At 37.9% G+C, this 20,911-nt stretch overlaps 1 protein-coding gene across 12 annotated transcripts in view; it reads right to left on the bottom strand.

Moving 5' to 3' along the window:
* Positions 1 to 20,911, bottom strand: part of CAMK2D (calcium/calmodulin dependent protein kinase II delta) — a 170,175-nt gene that overhangs the window by 16,655 nt on the left and 132,609 nt on the right. For 2 of the 12 annotated variants that reach the window (XM_075420876.1, XM_075420877.1), the window contains 5 exons: positions 20,470 to 20,507; positions 18,915 to 18,947; positions 14,579 to 14,638; positions 12,947 to 12,988; positions 10,352 to 10,400 (listed from right to left, as the gene is read on the bottom strand). In XM_075420876.1, the coding sequence (XP_075276991.1) occupies positions 10,352 to 10,400; positions 12,947 to 12,988; positions 14,579 to 14,638; positions 18,915 to 18,947; positions 20,470 to 20,507 (222 nt within the window). The remainder of the gene's footprint in view (positions 1 to 10,351; positions 10,401 to 12,946; positions 12,989 to 14,578; positions 14,639 to 18,914; positions 18,948 to 20,469; positions 20,508 to 20,911) is intronic. The other 10 variants (XM_075420879.1, XM_075420878.1, XR_012763991.1 and 7 more) reach the window with 5 other exon arrangements.

The raw sequence follows: 20,911 nt of genomic DNA on the forward strand, positions 1-20,911 counted from the left end.
TTCTCTTACAATTTATTCCACAAATATTCCAAGAAAGTAATTTCTGTGAAGAAAATAAAAGAGGGTGCTGCATGGATAAATAACTGATTGACTCTTAGATCTACATAAAAAACACCTAGACCCTCAGATGTCACGGCACTGTCCAGGTGACTTCTCACTCAAGAAGTTTATCAAAATTTAGTGTCTGTAAGAGCAGAGTTTATCTCTTACCCCACCACTTAACCTTAACATGAACTAAGACATCTGACTTGTCATCTTACATGTATCATCGCTTTCCTAGCATCTGCTGATTCCAAAGATTCAGTCTGATTCATCAAATTATGATATGGGTGGAGAATTTTTTTCAGGCTATCAACTGTCTTTCACCTGTCTGAAAACCTGTAAGCCTACTACTTGCCTAATGAAAACAATTTAATTCATTAGATATGTAGGCAAATATCTGAAAAATTATGCCAGCACTTTTCCACCTTACACTGACGGAAAAGATCAAACAAAATCAAAGCATCTCTTATTTATGCCTCTATCATAATGTGATTTTAAGCAACTTGTCATATGCCCTACACAGTTTCTTTTTATTTATATGAAATTAATTATTTCTAAAGATGCTCTCTCCTTGGAACTACCATACAATTCTACTAATATTTATACTGTGTGGCAAATGTTGGCAAATGTTCATTTTTTAATGACGAATTACCTACAGTCTCAGAATAAAGCTACATCATGGTCACTGCACTTAGAAGATTCTGCACTATTGTTTCTCAACATGTTACATTAATCATGGAATCTGCCTGCTGTCTCAAGAAATTTAAGTTTAAAGTCTTGATAACTGAGACATTAACAAGCTTTGTTGCTGCGCACATTTTTATTTAAACTGTGCTCCTACCTAATCACTCTACCAATTCAGAGAAATCTTGTTGTTGTCCACTGGTGTTTTACAACGGAAAATCAATAACTGCTTCTAAAAGCAATGAGGTGTGTTGAGATAGTAATAATAATAATAATCATCATCATCATCCCCAAACAATGATTGTAAGAAATGTGGTATTTGCTTATTTTACTCCTAGGAAAACTGCATCACCTCTAAAAATATATTCCTCAACAGCTCAAGCACCTAGGGCTGGAATGGAGACGTTTTATTCTCCAGGACTTACTTTAACTATCTGATAATCCTTCCTCAACTTGTCTTTTCTCAACATGCCACATTTACATCATCTTTTTCCCATGTCTGTGACAGCAGATTAAAACCTATCAAGTTCACCAGCTAAGAAATCAGTATTTTTCTTGTTTATAATTATAATGTATACTGACAATTATAATAATTGCTACTTAACAACAAACAGAGTGAACTCCGTTGCATACCACGCAGAGCTAACGCTGTAGACTATTTTGGTTCCCACCTTCTTACCACTGTGCTGTCAGGAAATAGCTGTCAGGTACGGGTACTCATCTAGCTCATCTTTGGAGCTCTTCTCATTTCCCAGACACTTTCGACGTAAAGAAACTGCATGTGCCTTTGACTGCCACCTCCCATCCTAAACTGCAGTCTGAGTTTACTGTATGATTTTTTTCTTCTAAATTCTCAAATTTGCTCTTCAAAATCACTGACTTGAATTCTCCTGTGATGTAATTTAAAAAACATAATCACTTCAGCCTGTATCATTGTCTCTGGTAAGCCCAGTAACTCCCACGTAGTTTACAAAAAAAGTCTCACCAGTATTAACTTTCACTGATTTTTTAATATTGCTCGCTGCTGGTGAAAATTACTCCTTACTATAGCTGTTTGTAGCAGTTATCTTCTTTCTGGTCAATGTAAGTCTGCCACTTGTGCACAACAATGTAAGTCTGCCACATATGCACAACTCCAATAGCCTCCAATAGTAGTACTGCAGAGACCTCTGTAATCTGTATCACTATTCTGAAACAGATCGTTACAGCTATGCCAACAAAACTCCACTTCAAAACAATGTCAGCACAAACACATTTTCCGTTAGCCATACCAGCAGTTTTTACCCTAATAGCCTACATGCTCCCAATGTCTTCTCTCAGCGCTTCTTTTTACTTGTACTTGAATTAATCCTATTCTTGGTAGACGATAATGACTTCTGGTAGTTTGAATTTTCTCAGGCCATGGGACTGCTGGTCCCTATCAAATGTACAGCTACAGAAAACACAGCATATCATGTCCATTTCTAAAATCATATTACACCAGAATCACACATTTTTAAAACTAAGTTGAGGATAGGTGCGGTTATGTGGACTTTACAGTTTCTCTGCTCACTAAATGTAGTTACTTAAGTACTCCCATTATTAGGATGAAGTTATTCTGAAACATCAGAAAAAAAAATACAAGCAAGTCTGGTGCATATTCACACACTGGGTTAACTTCTGCTGTTTTGCCAGCTAGTGTTTTGGTGAATTCTAAGTATCTAATTTGTAAATCATTAAAACAAAATTGAGTTGGCATGCTAACTACCAGAAGTAGCAGTACCATTGTGTCTCCACCAAGTAGCTTTACGAGAATAGTTTCACCTAATACTTATCCTGTCTTGTAGCAGACTGTTTTTTAGTTTGATAGTTGTTGCATTCCTTAAACTGAATTCTACCTGCACCTTTTTACAGGATTTTTGAGAAGTTTATTCTGTGGAAGTGGCAAAGAAGTGTGCTTGTTTCTGAAGTCACAGAATGAATAAATACAAGATAATTCACTTTCTTAAAAGGTTACTATATATACACACTACGCGATTTCTCCACCACACTCTTTCAGGGAAACTAAAGATAATCTACTTTTTTCAAGGATAGTGGTATTACCTGAGGTGCCTCTGTTCCTAAATTTGGTAACAAAACTAGTAATGAACATCTACGTTTAAACATTAACAGTGGTCTCAGCACTATTAAGGACCCAATGAAGCAGGAAATGTGAGGCTGCTAGCACACGAATCTGCCAACACTGGGTACATAATGTGTTTTCTGGGGATATGTACTTTGAACAGAATAAAACCTTTATAGCATGTGTTACTGATGTGTTAGCTTTGTCTGTTATACAGGTCCCTGTCTTTCCTGTTAATTCCTCTCCTCTTTAAGGTTCTGTGCAGTCTGCGCTGTCAGTATTTGTAGTTCTAGTATGATATATAGTCATCTATATATCAATATATATATTATACTGCTCCTTCCTCAGGCTGAAGCTACTCTTTCAACATTACCTGTCAACACTCGTGACTGGAGACAGCCCACCATCTCAGGGACTGATTCCTCTCTCACCTGCATTAACTGCACCTACTGAAAATTCCACTCCAATTTGAAAATAAAGTTCAGCCCAACTACACCCAGCCTGCACTTCCAAGGGCCCATCTGGATCTCACCTTTACCAGTGCAAATGCCCATTCTTAGTACCAGTGCAACTACCCTAACACACACAGGATGCAGGACTGGAATCTGGCAAGCAGAGCCTATATTCCTTCAAGTCATTCCCTGTTTCAACTCACAAAGTTCCTCCACTCTGAAGAATTTCTAAGTTAATTTATAAACAAGCAATGCATCTACCCAGGCCTTTTATGTTCTACCAGTATACAAGCTACTAACATAATGCCCTTCTCCTCTCATATTCAAACTGCTCAAACATAGTCTCCTCACCCTGAAGATTTCCTTTACAGCTAATTGGTCACTAATCATCACAGATCTTCTCCTAAGCAAAGCATGAAACTTTTCAGTTGTCATGAATCAACTGCTGCAAGCTAACAGATGTCACAGCAGCTTTAACGTTGGTTTATCAATGGTGATGCTAAAGAAAGAAATGATGACACACATAAACGTAATAGGTAATTCATCTGGAGACCCTATCCAGGATCCAAGCCAGAGGTGAGAGAGAAATCTGTAAGTTGAGAACTACAGTGAAGGTTACCTCTGCAAGACACAACTTTCTGAAATATATACCTATTTATACTGCTGTTACAGCTGATGATAATATTTTTACAATAAAACCTGGCCAAGAACTAAATATCTAAAAAAATTATTCTGTACTTTTTTGAACCCTAAGAAAAGGTCACTCCTAGATCAGACAAATCACAGTATTGACCTTTTTTGTGCTGCTGTCAGACGGTGGAGAGGGAAGAGAAGGAGAGTCAAAAGAGATCATCTGAACAGATGAGTCTCTCAACTTACACAGTAGAGAGGAAGGAGTGGAGTGGGAGAGCTCAGACTCAAGCGAATGACTCTCTGAGTTTGCATTTTTCATGGACTTGCCCGCTGAATTGATGGAAAGAAACACAACATATGAACAAACAAAGATGAAGAGGTAGAGTGTGATCAGAATCCTCAGCAGGCACTGGCAGCAGGAGTGGCCGCTGGGGCACGGCAAGGGTGGTGACCAGCGAGATGAGGAAGCAATGGAAGAGGAGGAGTGGTGGGTGGAACATAACCTCTCCATGTCACCCTCCTTTCTGAGAGCTGTATGAGGGTCAAGTAGATGTGATGGAAGAAAAAGAGAAGGCCAAAAGAAAAAAAATGGTGATTTAAATTACAAGCAACAAGAACTTATAAAATCTGTGAGCACACAAACAATGCTAATGCTGTACTTTTGGGAGGCAGTGTGGGTGCCAAAGTACAGCTGTAAAGGTCGTAGCTGTAAATGACTCTGTTCAGATGCCAGCGCAGATTTATCCCTCTATCCAGTACTGAGACATACAGGGTTTTGAAAGAGCTTTTAAAAAAATGTTGTTAGAAATTTTAAGGTTTTTCTTCAGGAAAGTATGTTCCAAGTGGATTACTTTACATCGGTTTCTTTCTATTGTTAAATAAAATGAAAACAACAGGTACAAAATAAGTAAATTAGCAAATATATGAAAGTACATGCCTCCTGAAAGGTTCATGTTTTGAAGTGATGTACCTTACAGCTGTATTGAGTGGCAAAGATTAGCCAAAATTTACCTACTCTAAGTGCCCTACAGCTCAGCAATTTTTTCCCATTGGGAAGGAATCATCATTCTTACTAGTGCTTTCACTAATTCCTTTCCAGGGCAAAAATTACCACAAGAAATCTAGATTTCCCAGCCATGACAAATTTAACAACTCAGCTTTATAAAAGTCTGTGTGCATTGCTGGAAAAAATAACAACGGTATCCTAGAGCATTACTGTAAAAAACATATTAATCCCATATCAAAGTATATAGCAAAAGAGTTGCAGTCCCATCACTACAAGAAGGAGAAATCCCACAAGCTGCCCCAGCAGGCGGCATTGCCTATGGTCCAGTTTTCAGTACGTTCTTTCTGTCTACTCCTGTCCTTACATTTAGGAAGGATCACTGTCATGCAGATAAGCCCACGATCAATGGTTAATGTCAGAAATTTATGCTGGCAAAGAACTTGAACTACAGCTTCAAGTAATTTCAGACTCAAATTCTAGAATTAGCTTATTCCTTGAATTATTAAAGCTCACTATTGTTTGCCAAGCACTGTTTCTAATAAAAGCAGTATGTTCCAAATGTTCTAAAAAATGTTAATGCATACATAAACAAGACAAAGTTACAGACACCAAGATTTTCAATAAATAAATGAAAAGCCTGACTTTACTGTCTTCAAGTAAAATACCTGCCTTCGGAAGTAAAAATAGGGCGAGATCCTGACATGAGTGGAGAATACTGTATGCATTAGGTACGAGGTAAGAATCTGTTCTTAAAGACACATTTGCAACAGGTGATTCAAGACTATCTTTTTTTAATTGCTGCCTTTCTTAATGAATCTTCAGATTTGTAATGCTTTGTAGAGATATGCATATGTGCACACAGTCCAACAGGGCACACAAACCCATGGCTGTGCTGGAGATCATAGAATCACTGAGGTTGGAAAAGACCTCTAAGATCATCAAGTCCAACCGTCAACTCATCACCACCTTGCTTACCAAACCGTGTCTCAATATGCCATATCTACATGTTTTTTGAACATCTCCAGGGATGGTGACTCAACCACTCCCCTGGGCAGCCTGTTCCAATGCCTGACTGCTCTTTCAGTAAAGAAATTTTTCCTAATATCCAATCTAAACTTCCCCTGATGCAACTTGAGGCCATTTCCTCTCGTCCTGTCGCTAGTTACTTGGAAGAGATGAACTCCTGCCTCACTACAACCTCCTTTCAGGGAGTTGTAGAGAGCGAAAAGGTTTCCCCTCAGCCTCTTCTTCTCCAGACTAAACAACCCCAGTTCCCTCAGCTGCTCCTCATAAGACTTGTTCTCCAGACCACTCACCAGCCTCGCTGTCCTTCTCTGGACACGCTCCAGCAACTCAATGTCTTTCTTGTAGCGAGGGGCCCAAAACTGAACACAGTATTCGAGGGGCAGCCTCACCAGTGCTGAGTACAGGGGCATGATCACCTCTCTACTCCTGCTGGCCACACTGCTGGCTCATGTTCAGCCAGCTACTGACCAGCACCCCCAGGTCCTTTTCCACTGGGCAGCTTTCCAGCCACTCTTCCCCAAGCCTGTAGTATTTCACAGGGTTGTTGTGACCCAAGTGCAGGACCTGGCACTTGGCCTTGTTGAACCTCATACAGTTGGCCTCAGACCATCAACCTAGCCTGCCCAGATCCCTCTGCAGAGCCTTCCTACCCTCAAGCAGATCGACACTCTCGCTCAACTCGGTGTCGTCTGCAAACTTACTGAGGGAGCACTCCATCCCCACATCCAGATCATTGATAAAGATGTTAAACAAGACGGGACCCAAAACCAAGCCCTGGAGTACACTACTCATGACCGGCTGCTAGCTGGATTTTACTCTGTTTACCACAACCCTCTAGACTTGACCATCCAGCCAGTTTTTTACTCAGTGAAGAGTACACCTGTCTAAGCCATGAGCAGCTAGTTTCTCCAGGAGGATGCTGTGGGAGACAGTATCAAAGGCTTTACTAAAGTCCAGGTAGACAACATCCACAACCTCTCCCTCATCCACTAGGTGCCACAACCTTTCCCTCATTCACTAGGTGGGTCACCTGATCATAGAAGGAGGTATTATATCTCAACCAGACTCACATGAGCCATGCAACTTTAACACAACTTTTAAAGAGTCAAATCGATAAAAGAAATAAGGAAACCACTTGATGCAGTGTTGACTGTTTTAAATATGTGTGGGCTGGTAGTTTCTACAAAGGAAGGAACCTTACACCTGTTTGTGCAATCTATGCATGGTGTCAGAATAACAAGAGGAGGAAAAAAATGCACAGATTGCACGCCTTTGCAAAAAAGAGTCATTCTCTTCGAGGTGTGGGTCATACTGCAATACTATAAAACATATGTTAATACTACTTTTCAGTTACAGAGTAGCATCCCCATTTCCCTTCTCCTTCATGGGAAGGACAGAGCCTCTTCCTATGTTATACTCCATGCTGTGAAGAAAAGCAAAAAGATTTTTAAGGTCTTTTATCACCTAAAGTGGGAACATTCCTTTTAGATCTAAAATTTGGTGACAAGCATCATCTTGAGCATACGCATAAGGACCCAGTCAGTCACCCATTACTTCTCCCAGACAGTCAGTAAACTGAGAGAATTCTGTTACCTCTGAAACCCATTCATCCCTATAGTATCTTAACTCCAGCTGCAGCCAGCAGCCGTTCCTGACAAGACAATAGCTTTCTCACTGTTGTCCTAGAGAATCTACATCCAGAAGTCAAGTCTGGCGTAGTGGGAAAATATCTTTCTTAAGTGCCCTGCTAAAGCATGAAGCTTGAGCTTGTAAGAGCTGTCAGGGTTGCAGGACTGTCTATTCACTGAATCATTCTAGAAATTAGACTGTAGAGGTACCGTTAAATTTATAATAAAACAAGCTGAAAAGTAGCCTTTGGTGGAGAGACTGGAAGTGTGAGAGGAATACTGAAAAGTGAAAAACAAGCAAGCTTGCAAGCAATTAACAACAGGGAGATTGTATTTTTTAAATAAGCAGAAAATAAAATCCCTGTACACTGCAATAAAATGTGCACCTGGTGAACATGGCAGTGGTACCACCGTGTGTTAGGCCATTGACCTGTTGCTGAAACAGCTTCATCAATGTATGAGGTTATTGTGATCATCCCAGACGTTAGCAGCTCAAACTGTCATTCTTGGTGGAGAGAAAGCACCCCACCTTCCCACCAAAGCCGGTAATGAGCAACACAACACTACTCTGCCTCCTCTTCTACAAGCGCAGCTGACACCTTCCAGCTCCTCCTTCTGCAGTCTCCAGAAAATACACAATACAACACTCTGGAGTACAGCGTAAGCTCGTCTTACAGGCTTATCTACTTTACGCCCTTTGTATCACTGTTATGTAGCAACGAGTCAGGAACCTAAAATAACAGAAAACTTCATCTGCTAAACATTTTGCATCTGCCACTAAGCTACAGCAAAGAGAAGGACACAACCAGCATCTTGTCTCTCAGACCTGTGGTTACTGCAAGATCCTCTTTTCTGTTTTGGGAATAAAGTACGTTGTGGCCATCCAATCTGCTCTTAACTGTGATACTGTAGAATCTTATATAAGAATCAGGCAAAACATTTTCACTGTTCTTCTTGTAACTGCATTCCTGAGATAGAATTCTGTGCTCTAAGCTTCCGATAGTATTTTATAAAAATCCTGCTGTTACAACATCATGTTGTATCATCACGTAGAGGCCCTAAAATTAAATTATTCATTTAATGAGGTTAGTTGCTAAACTACACATAATGGCTTGCAGGAAGAAATACAAAGTGTTATGAATAAAGGTAAATTACTTTGTATTTTCCTCTGCATCAGCAGCAGGTACCTGTAATTGTTCTTCAAGCCATTACTTTGTGTTAACTCAAAGCCCTCTCAACTAGGTTGTTATTTAAAGTGAGCAGGTACTGGCTGTCAATGCACCCAAGACTATGTTCAAGTGGAGGTGAAATGATCCTCTGAAACTTTGAGAGCAAAGCGCCAACATCATTGATTTAATTAGTGCTAACTGCAGCTCATACAGTAACGTAAGTCACAATTACAGCTGTATTGCTACTAACAGTGCTTAGAAAATCTTCTCTCCACTGAGGCAACACCAACTATGCAAAAGTGAAGAAAATTGTAGCAGCACAGCTGACGGCAGATATTAGCCTATGCACCAGCTGAGCTCCTCAGCCTTTCCAAGAGCAGCAGAAACAAGATGCTGGGCTCTGACACAGGCTCGCTCTGCTCTCCTGTGCAAGCCTGAGCTACGCTGCCATGATGCAAATGCCCAGTGAATCTCATATGCAGCATAATACAAACTCTGCATTTTCAACATGATCCCTGGACAGCCGCTACCAGCAGGCTGTGCTTTCATGCTTACACTATCAATTCGTTACCCTGGCAGTACCGATATTTTTATCAAATATGTATAGCACCTGTTCTACCAGCCAGAAACTAAGCATTAGATATTTTTGATACAATTCTAACTACTTTATGTTTGAATCTCTTCTAAGTTCTAAAACTCTCCCATGCTCTTCAGAGGCCAATGAAGCTCTTTAGCAGATTCAAGTCTTTTATTTTAGGGCACAACTTTGCTAGTACACACTGTTAACAGTGATTTACGTATTACACTACTCCCAGCATAAAGCAAACCCCATATTACAATGATTCACCACAAATTTTTTTTTCTTTTCCATTGTCCACATTTTATCTTTACAATTATCTCTGGCTTGTGTTTCACCTGTACATACAACACTTTAAGACTGCAAACCAGACTTTCATGTGAACAAGAGATACCCATACCTAATACTCTTTTTTTAAAAACCTTTTGTTTTAAAACACAATGTTATGTAAGCATGAGTAACATCACAGCATAGTATTTAGGGGGGCAAAAATGGAAACAAAAACAATTATTTGAGAAGTTACAGAACTAATTTTATTAAAAAAAAATGATTTTAGTTTTAAAGAATAAAAGAAGATTAAAATAAGTGTACGGACAGAACAAAAAAGAAACATGAAAAAACACTGGCATCTGAACAGAATAAGAATAAAACGGTGACATCAAAAAGAAAAGCAAACCCAAAACACAATTGCATGCTAAAAGTACATAAACTAAGTAGGAGTTACAAAGCACTGACCTACACATTTTTAATCTACTACTATTATTACTGGAACTAGTATCTTAGTTAATAAGCAGTAACTTTCTAGTCTTCATTCCAAAACATCATGGCAAATGGTGTTTTGGGAAATGAAAAGTCAAAGGTAAGTCTGAACCATGTCAGAAATAACATAGAAGAGAAAACTCATTTCTTTAAAACAAGGAAAAACAGTGTTCTCTCTTAAGGTTCATTAGGAGTTTCCGTGTAATGGCCGAAGAAATACGTTCACTTAACTCACATTATTGCTTCTCCACATGTTTCAAGCTTAAAATCATACCTTTCACATCCTCATCTTCAATGGTTGTATTGGAACTCTCTGTTGATTCCTGTTGAGAATATAAGCAGAATGTATAAAACAAGCCAAGTCTTCTTTGCGTGCCTTTGAAAATTAGTTACAGATACCATGCAAAGCCTTGAAGCAAGGTGGGATGTAATTCACAAACAAATGGTCACACACTGGTTCAGACATTTCCACCTGATAATGATGTCAAACATTGCCATTCTCTACAGTAGGGAACATAACTACATTTCCTGCTCTCTAATGCTTTTACTTCACAGGAATGTAAAGGAAACTTTTTTTCTTTAACATCCAACTGTACAAAGTCTATCTGAAATGTTACATGAATTACCTCAGCCAAGTAGGAGAGCTTGCCATTTTAAGCTTAGTGATTCAACCAATTGTGCAAAATCAGTCATTCCATTCCAACTTTTAAATATGCAGACTTCTGCACGTTACAATTTACAACTTTTTCTGCTGCAATGTATATTAAAACTGATCTCCCAGTGATTTTAAGAATACTGGATCAGATTCTGTCACTTTCATACTTTTCTGTGATAAAAAAAAATTTGTGAAGGACATGCAGAACTGATAAATATATGATAATGACTTGGACAAACTAAGCTACCTCTGTAGTAGTACTCTTCAAACAATCAGCCATATAAAGGAATGACTCATCTATCAGACAGTTTGTACTTAAGCCACCACACTGTTAAAAGGGCAAGGATGCTCTAACTCAGCCTTTCATGAATTACCAGAAATGTGAAATATCATGGGCAAATTCAACTGGGCACGGTCAAATCTAATAGGTACACAGTTGTAGAAAGCCTAAAGTTTTTAAACTTGGGGTTTTTTTTATCTGTATACTTTCTTGAAAAGTAGAATCAATAGTTTTTTTTTTTTTTTAATTCACAGCTCAATAGCAAAAAGGATTAACTGGTCTATTTTTATCTTAGAGACAGAAGATAGCACTGGTATTGTATTTAACTCTTAAAAGGATTTTACAATTAAATATTAAAAGGTAAATTTGACAGTGCCCTTTATTTACTGTGTCCTCACAAGGCTGAGACGAAGTAATGTTGAAAATGGTTAATGCATTACTCAGACCTTAAAAAAAACCAAAACGTATGTGCATCCATAAATAAAACTACAGGAATTAATTCACACATGAACAAAACTTAACAAGTCACCATGCTCTTCCTGAACTGGCTAATGTTAAGATGTTTCACTCTACACAGACATATCATGCTCTATCACTTAAAATATTAGATAAAGCTCTTATAAGTAAACAAAACTCCCACACAAATACAAGTTGTAAATACCATGCACAAGCTCACACGGCAGACGTAGCCTGTAATATTGAAGCATCCACTCCAGTTGCCACACTACAATGATCAGTCTTTCAGACAAATTTAGGAGTAACTCTCCGCATTAAGTGGTTTGCTTGTCTGCTGTGACCTTTTGGGACATTGAGTATCTTAATTTCTATGATTATATAATAAAGTCAAGTAGATGTAGTCACGCCAATATTTTGTCTGTTTTTTCTGGTCTTTAGTGGACTTCAGTGATAAAGATTAGACTACTGTCCAAACCACAGGCTGTTTGTTGCCTACGAGTTGAAACTTTGGGAGTTGAATAAGTAGTAACATGAAAATAAAAGCTCTATGTTTGACAGATGCAAGGTACATATAGGAATGGGATATACAAGCACAATACACACCATCTGCGTTTTCATGCTTGAGAAATGTCTGCATGCGTTATTTTTTCACTCAGATTCAATCCTTCTCATATGAAATAACCACAGGTAGTTAAGACTAGATAAATCAAATGTCAATTCTTTAAGTCAATACTGTAAACAGTGAAATTATTGTTGAAGAGTGAACTCTTTCCAGGAAACCTAGGAACATGTGTTATATGTATATGATGATATTTCGTGGCCCTTTTCAAGTCCATGCATGAAAAAAACAAAACAAAACACGTTTTAGGAATCAGCTGCCAAACGCAAACATCACAATACACAAGAAAAAGAAAAGAGCATGAGAAAAATGCATAAAAACGAAAAGACCTCTTTTGTCACTTGGAATGTTAATTTTTTTTTTTTTAACTGCTCGGTGATGTTATGGAAGAAAACTGAAGTCCTGTGCAAAAGACACGTCACAACATGGTGTATAAGCATGCTGAGAAACAGCAAATGGGATAAACTGAAATGACATCTTTATCTAAGGTGACAACTGCACATAAAACTCATCAGTATAATCTCACCGCACTCTGAGAACACCGCTCTTTGGTTTTACTTAGACTGCAGCATTTTTGGCTGAAACAAGAGAGACACCACGTTCCCCGAGCCTGGCTGCACAGGTACTGAACTCTCCCAACTGCTACCGAGTCCCCCAAGAGCTTCTGAAGCTCAGCACTCAGCAGGACACACGCAGCAGATGAACACAGATGAAAACAGGCTCAAGATACACCAGGTATAACAAATGCAGGAATGAGATTTTCCTTGATAAATTCCTGGAATGGCCCTATTTTGCTGTGGAATAGTGGATGAAATGTGGGGTATGGAGAAGCAAGATGGCATTGATTCTTTCTGAATACCTTATTTCCATCAGGGTTGTGGATTACTGTAGTTTGGGGCTCCTGAGCGAGAACAAAATAAAGAGAAAAAGAGTTCCCGTTGGTAAATACATTCTCATTAGTACAAGGGAGTGCAAGAAGAGCCAGCTCACAAATGCTGAACACTGACAAGAGCTAAAACAAATGTTAACTGTTGCCAGCAGGTGAAACTGGATGTCTCTAACACAGATGTCCTCAACAGCAAGACAGCAAAAAAGACCATCTCACCTAACACAGCAGCATGCAGAGACCTTATTCATGACCGATGTATACAGGGCTTTGAAGCTCTGGAGACCTGCAGAGGCTCTCTTTCACACAAGGGCATACTAAATGCTTTGCGCGTTTACCTGTCCAAGCCAGGCCAGAAAAAAAGGCCAGAAATCACCTCTTTTCTTTAAGTGTGTTTGCTTGTATTAGTATTTAGTGATCAAATAAAAATACAGACGAATCAATAAGGATTAACTACCTCTGAACACTACCATGTTTTGGAAGACATAGATTACTACCAATTGCTGCCCTGGCAGAGCAGCATAATAGAAGCTGAGAGAGATCTTTGCATCATTTTGAAGTGTAATTTCCCCAAATCCTTTTTCCCTTAAAAAAAGATTAAATAATCTTTGAAACGGCAGTTAGTCAGCATACATGTTAAAGCATGGACTATTGCACATGGCTATGTCTGGGAACGGACTCCCATATACTCATGCGTGAAACCTGTTAACCGGTCCTTAGAAATTACTTCGCAATGGATGCTTCAGTGCCAGTAGCACAAAAAAAGATCAAGAGAAAAATCTCTCCCGATGTGTGTGAATTCTCCACATTTTCAGAGCTATATATGCAGGCATAATGGAAACAATGCCTCACAAACTTAAGTACTCACACACTGGCCTTTATATTTGTGAGCCCTGTGATAAACGTATGTCTAAGAAACTGGAGCTACTAATAAAAGCAAGACTGCAATAGAAACATCCATGAACAGTACTCTGATCAGTAATATGTTCCTAACACAGCTACTAATGAGTACTGTCTCCTGCAGATATAAATCTAAGAAAAACAAGTAAAAATGTTTAGCGCTAGATGCCTCTTGATCCCAGTGAAGACTTGCAAAGTCCTGCTGAGTTTTAGGAAATATGGAATGAAAATCTGAATAAGGTCTATTTTATGGTTGCCTGGCAATAATCCTGTTAGCTCTCCTTGACATCAATACTTATATAATGACAAAGCAGAGAAAATAATAGTGTGGTGGTCTGTTTTTTTTATTTTGTGCAAAAGGTTAGCATTAAAAAGACGGAAACAGTCATCAGGCAAAGAGCTAAGAGCAACATCAAGCGCATTCTACTCACTTTCTGGCACAGCATGCAAAAAATTCCACTACAGTTACAAATGCTGTGACTCTATCGCATCCAGCTTCCATGTAACACTTTCTATTAATAAACACGCTCTAATGGACTTCCTCACAAAAATAAAGGAAATCATAATTCAAACAAAAAGTTTTTCCAAAACCTGTTTTTAGAAAGCAAACAGAGTAAATGCATGAAAAAGCAAAAAAGAAGGAAGAACAAACAGAAGACAGTCAAAAACTTCAAGATAGCATGAGAAGGAAGATTCCAGGTATACCAGCGCCGGGGTAGGAATATTTTCCTTGGGGCTGGTTACCACGTTCGTTTTGTTGTTTATCTGTAGGTATGCAGAAAATAGAAACAGACAGGCCTTAGAACTCGCAGTAGGCATCGTATCTATATCTCTCTGTATAGAACATCCATATACAGATACAGATATCTATATATAGATATAGATATGGAAATAAAGAATCACAGAAAGATGAACTTATGAACTTGAAAGAACACTAGCAATAGATCCAATGGCTAGCTGCAACTCCTCCAAACACGCTAGCTACGGGTTTTCAGATGCACTATACAAAGGTCTACATAAGGTACAGATGACTTCAGCTGTGACACTTAAAAGAACAGAGAGTCTTTAAGTAACAGCTAGTGACATATATGAAGAATAAAGAAATAATAATATGGGTTTGAAGAAAGTCCTAAATAGCCATTGTCATTTCTTGGCATGCAACAGTATTAAATAATTGCACCCAGTTGTTCTTTATTGCTAATTACCTATCACAACCGTAATAATATTGTATTATTCATAGCTCTCCAGAAATCTATAGAGTTGTTCTGCTGGCTTCTGGGAACAATTTTGAATGAGCATGACTGATTCCAGATCTGATTAAATATAACTGATGCTAGAAAGAGACTAGTGCCTCTTTTGCTTTTTTTGTTTGAATTTAGACAAAAATATACTCCAGCTGTGATTTTCTGCAGTCTCCAGCATCCTGCAGTAACTGTGTATCAGCCTTTCAATTTTGATACCATTAACCTGAAAATGTAAGGTTTCACACTATAGCAGCGGTAGCCTTACTCCACAAACCAGTACCTATCTGCTTAGCTTTACACGTAAGTCATGATGATAATTCTTAAGCTTAGCACACTACTACAGTTTTACAAGACTTTTGGCTTTTATTTATGCAAAATTTTAATTCAAATTAAACTGTTCAGCAGTAAGTTTAAAGGTATCTGATTCTTTAAATCCATTTTTAAGATTCGGCTTTCATAAATACCGTGGTATGAAAAGAACAAAAATACTAAAAATAATGTCCCAAGCCACTTTTTACATGCACTAAGAAGCAAGATTAAAGTATAGCAAAATTAGATTGAAAAATGTCATTTTTTTCTTTAACAATCATTAGGAATTTTTTTTTAACGTACATTTTGGTCATGTCTAATTTTAACAAGAGCAGTCCAAAGCAGCATGCAGAACTGGGTGTACAGATATATGTTGCCTGGAAATACTTTGATCAAAAAAAAAAAAAGTTCTACTGAAGCTTCTAGTCACAGTATTTAATGATAAAGGTGCAAAACAAAGCAAAAAAAGTCCAAAATTGTTTCATTTATGGAATTTTGTAAAAATGTAATTAACGTCTTCATTTAAAGAAACAAACTAGCATTTTTAGGGTCAAAATTTGGTATTTTTTCTACTAAAAGAAAAACCCTTCTAAACCAATTAGAAAATGGCAATATGCTAAGTGATACATGAAAAGGCACAAAGAAAGAGGAAGTCCCGCAACAGTGGACCATACTGAGCTGGGTATGACACATCTGACTTCTGATTTAAACTTCCAGATGGCTCTGTAGTCTCAGGTGAAATATTCGGCTTCTCAGCCACAGAGGCTAACATTTAAGTTTCGTCTGTGCCAAGGGCTTTGCTAAATTTGACCCTTCACAAGTTAGCACCACTGGGGAAATTCACTGTACTTCATGTCCTCAGCAGTTTTTGAGGATTATTTTACTTTGGTACAGGTGTGGCAGCTGATTTGTTCATTGCAGGAATTAAGCCCGCAGCTGAACTGAATCTTACTTGGAATATGTCTAGATTATAGAAATGTCAAAGGGGTTTGCATTAGTTAATTACAGACTGCAAATTTCCTTATCTTAACAAGCATTTAACTGGCTTTGAAGAATATAAAGCAGCCTTTTTATTCTGTGTCAGGGAACATTATTTCGACACTAAATGTTATTTAGTAATATTTCTGATAAGATCCATTCTCCCATATAGAATAAATATAATTTTCCTTGATTTAAAATCAAAGTTCACAGTGCTTTACAGCACGAGGATGAGAAACAGTTATTTTTTTAAACCATGGTCTTTCTACAGAAACAGTCACTAACAGAAAATACAAGTCACTATAGAGTTCCAAGTGTTTAGTTTATGCCCCAACTTGGCCCAGTTCTTGTCAAATAAATTTCATTTATCTATTTACAATTACAGTCACAAGGTGCAGGGGTGCCTGAACTCAAAACATTTGTGCATAAAGTCATTCATGGGGAGACGTAAGTATTAGCAAGTATTTCATGTATCAACTAACTTGCTTCAATATTTATGGGTCTGTGAGATGGGCAAAACCTGAACTCCTTACTCAGGGAAAAAACTTCTAAGAAACCCCAACCACTTCAGTAAATGAAAGTTATACAGGAGAACTGTGGAACAGTGGGAATGTAAACAACGCTGCTTGCTAGCATACTAAATCTTCCAAAACAAAAGAAAAATCACATATCAAGTTGTATAACTATAAGTTCATATTTTTATGACAGCGTAGCCATTAAGAGACTACAAATAAAAAGGCCCTAACAAAAGGCAGATAGACATAAAGCAAAAACATGAGGAAAGAAATGAAGACTTCACCAGATTTCATACAGTCCTATTCAGTAGTAGCGTAATACAAAAAATAAAGTGATATGCCAAACGAATGCTTGCTGTTGAATACATAATGAAAACAGGTTAATCAAATTTCAATTCCAATTTTGCCTGAGTAAGGAGAGCAGGCTTGGGTCCATACTCCCTTGGTGAAAGTCCTATAAAAATAAACAATATCCATTACAGCTACTGCTGAAAACTGCAGGAAATATATTCAAAACTTCTTAGTAAGATATTGAGAATACAGCATTCATTATTTAAAGCAGAAAGAGATAATGTAATTCAAAACACAGTTATTTCTTCTGCATAAACAGAACTTGGTAAAACCCTTTGAAACTTAGAGAGAAAACAGCAGTAAGCCTGTACACTTTCTCCCTCTCACAGAACATACACATGACATGTGATTTTATTAGTATATGAACACACATAGTGTACTTCGCATATATTTTTAACAGCAAAGGGAAATGATTCCAAAAGGAGTAAAACATTTTTCTATGAACCAGTTACTCTAAAGTTGAATTGTGCTTAAGTGGTGAACTTCTATCTGTTGCGAAAAAGGAAAACTTTTATACAAATGCATTGCTTGTCAAAAGCCACTCTCTTAGGTCTGATAGTAGTGCAGGACAGACACACACAAATGCTCTGAACAGCTGGGCATGACTGCAGAATCATTATTGGTCTTTTTTCAATATATTATAAAAATATTTTAAGAAACAAAACCTGCATCTTGGGACTTATCTTTCACATGGTACTTTTGCAACAAAAAATTAAAGCACAGTTCACGTTATCTCCACCGTACCTTTCCGGTGACCCTCGTCTGGACGCTGCTACAGTCCCAAAGAACAGACTATTTACCTACATAACTACGGGTCTGCTCAGACCTGAGCAGCAGCAATTTTTGCTTTTCAAGGAGAGTCGCACTTCCCAGTGAAAGGTGTGGATGAGGGATGCTTGCCTTCTCTCTAGCGGCAGCAGCAACAGAAGCTGGCTGGGACATCACAGCTGATCACCATGAACATCTCAACAGTCAGATTCACAACCACAACAAACGGGAACAGAGTAAACTGCTGTGTGGGATCAGAGAGGCCAGATGAACACAAGACTGTAAAGTAGGTTGAGGAGGAAGAAAAGTTATTGAGACTGACTGTCAGCTGGGACATCTTTTGACAAAGCCCTGAGCTGTGAAAGATGTTAGCTGGCAAACTGTCGTATGGAAAGGCTGTGATATTGTTTGTTTCACTCCTGAGCATTTAGCGTGGCATCTCGGTCTACAGTGGCTCAACTAAAGCGATAATATTTCACTGTGCAATGTGGTTTGTGTCACATTTTATGATATTAATACTGTTAGCTTTTACAATAGGGAGGTCTTAAAAATTAATAGAAGGCTGTTATAAGATTACCATTTTGTTACTATTTTTTTTTACTAAGGACAGCTGCATTGGCCAATGTTACATCTACTTTTCTGTCTTTGTATGTCTCCAGGTAAAAAAAAAAAATTAAAAAATTGCTTGAAAGAACTGCAGAACAATTCACTCTGGATGGTATATAGCAACTGCAGGCTTAAAATTCACAAGATTGTACATCAAAGTCTTGCAGCTTCTCACAGTATGTTAACAAAACTAAATGCAACTGTTTGATTTCTAAGTGGGAACGTTTCACAGGAGGAAAAAAAAAAAAATCTGTCGATAAAGATCCTCACCATCATCTGAACACTCGAACTGGACTTCCTTTTCTGAATTGACCAGTCAGAGAGAAAGGAAAAGAAGAAAATGTGACTGGTTGGATTTGAAGTATCAATGCATGGAGTACAGTATATTTCTGGTTTGGCTTTTTTCTTTTTTAAGAAAAAGACAGCTTAAGCTGTACAGAGGGGTGGAAAAATGCTATGGAGTATATAGTGTCTCAATAACAGAAACGACAAAAACAGACTTCCCCAGATGTAAATTTACTCCCTTTGCTCCACATGACCATGCAGACAAACAGCAGACACATAAAATGTGCTGAAAACCAAAGTATCAAATCCCAACAAGTGTAATTTAGGCAAAATTTTGGCAACAAATGTTTCCAATATTATAATCAAAATTGAGATATAACAAATACCATTATAGACCTGTAGGAGGAATGATATTTAAAACGAAAAAGCTGGTCAGATAGAGTACGTAAATTTTATATATTCCACAATGAAACATGTTAAGTTTTCCACAGGAACGACAGAATAGTACTGAATGTCTGCTTCTCCAAATAACCAGAGTATCTCCCACTTGGCAGCGAGAAGCACTGAAATCATAGTATACTCACTTCATTTTAAGTCAGTCTCATGATTTTTTTGATAGGAAAAGTGTGCATATGTGGGAGAACAGGAACAAATATACTATGATTCTGGTATTTAAGGATACAATGTTTTGTTACAGTAAAAAGTTAAGATTAAATAGAAAATTAAAATTCAGGTCAAAGACACACTTCTCAGTAAACACACAGAGCACAGAAGAACATCTTTTGAATCATATAATGAAAGCTCGAGGCACTTATTTTAGTCTCCAGGAGTCCTCTGATAAAAGAAATAAAATATTTTTCATTGCTGGTTTTTTTTTTTTTTTTCCTGGCTGTTTTTCCAAGTATTTATCCAGAATGTTCATTTGTGAAGCATCTCTCCTCCTGCAGGATCTGGTGACATCAGAATAGGAGCTCTAAATCATGTATGAAAGCTGCCAAAATGTTCCCTTCTTAGCAAGGTCTGTTAGCCACGATGAGCTGATTTGTTGAGATAGGAAACCCCTCAAGTTCTGCCAAATATAGCAAGTACATCTGGCAGAATACACCTCATGTGGAGCCAAGCCTACCAGAAAACTTTTGGTCTTCCATGAAATCTAATGATCAAGTCAAGTGGAAACACAGAAGCAACAGAGATGCAGATAAACACTGATACCTAAAAAGCTAACATGCCCACCACCAAGTTATTATTTTGTATTCTAAGCTAATTAAGAACACCGAGTCATTAACTACACAATCATCCTTCATTAAAATAACAAGAAAAGCATTTTCTCCAGTAGTTTTCTTCCACTTATTAAAACGCTTGGTTTTCAAGTGTTTCTTTTACTTTATTTTTTCAGCTTCACTTCAAATACACAGTAAGAAGCAGTTATTAACAAATTCTATAAAGGAAAGAAATAACAATAATCAGTCCTAAAAACTGGCAGAAGTTACAAATAGGTGGTGACTAATAAAATATATTTTAAAGCACGTGTTCAACCTACCTTAACTCCATCCGGCTTTTTCAGTAAACTCTTGGCTGCTGTAAAACGAGACAAATAATTTCAGTGTCAGGTGGTTACCACTGAGATCGACCAGCTGCACAGCAACCCCCCATTGCCTCCCAACTGCAGATACTTTTTCAGCTTTTATTTCCTCCTTTTGCTGCTCTCAATATAAGAAACAGAAGGTTTAAGAAACTACAAATACTTAAGACTATCATACACCTCTTTTTCCATTGACTAAAGCTGTAGGCTAACTGTACTTATACAAGGTGAGACCTCCTCGGGTGGCATAGAGCAAATGGAAGCAGGGTGAGTGGGAAGGAAGCAGCCTTTGGATACGTTCATTTTTTTCAACTGCAATATATTTACAATTGTTGATGGGGATATTTTGACGTGACTATGAAAAGGTACTATTCTGATGGCAGGGACTTTGATCACATGT

The sequence above is a fragment of the Opisthocomus hoazin genome, chromosome 5 (assembly GCF_030867145.1).
Source record: "Opisthocomus hoazin isolate bOpiHoa1 chromosome 5, bOpiHoa1.hap1, whole genome shotgun sequence".
Taxonomy (NCBI): Eukaryota; Metazoa; Chordata; class Aves; order Opisthocomiformes; family Opisthocomidae; genus Opisthocomus; species Opisthocomus hoazin.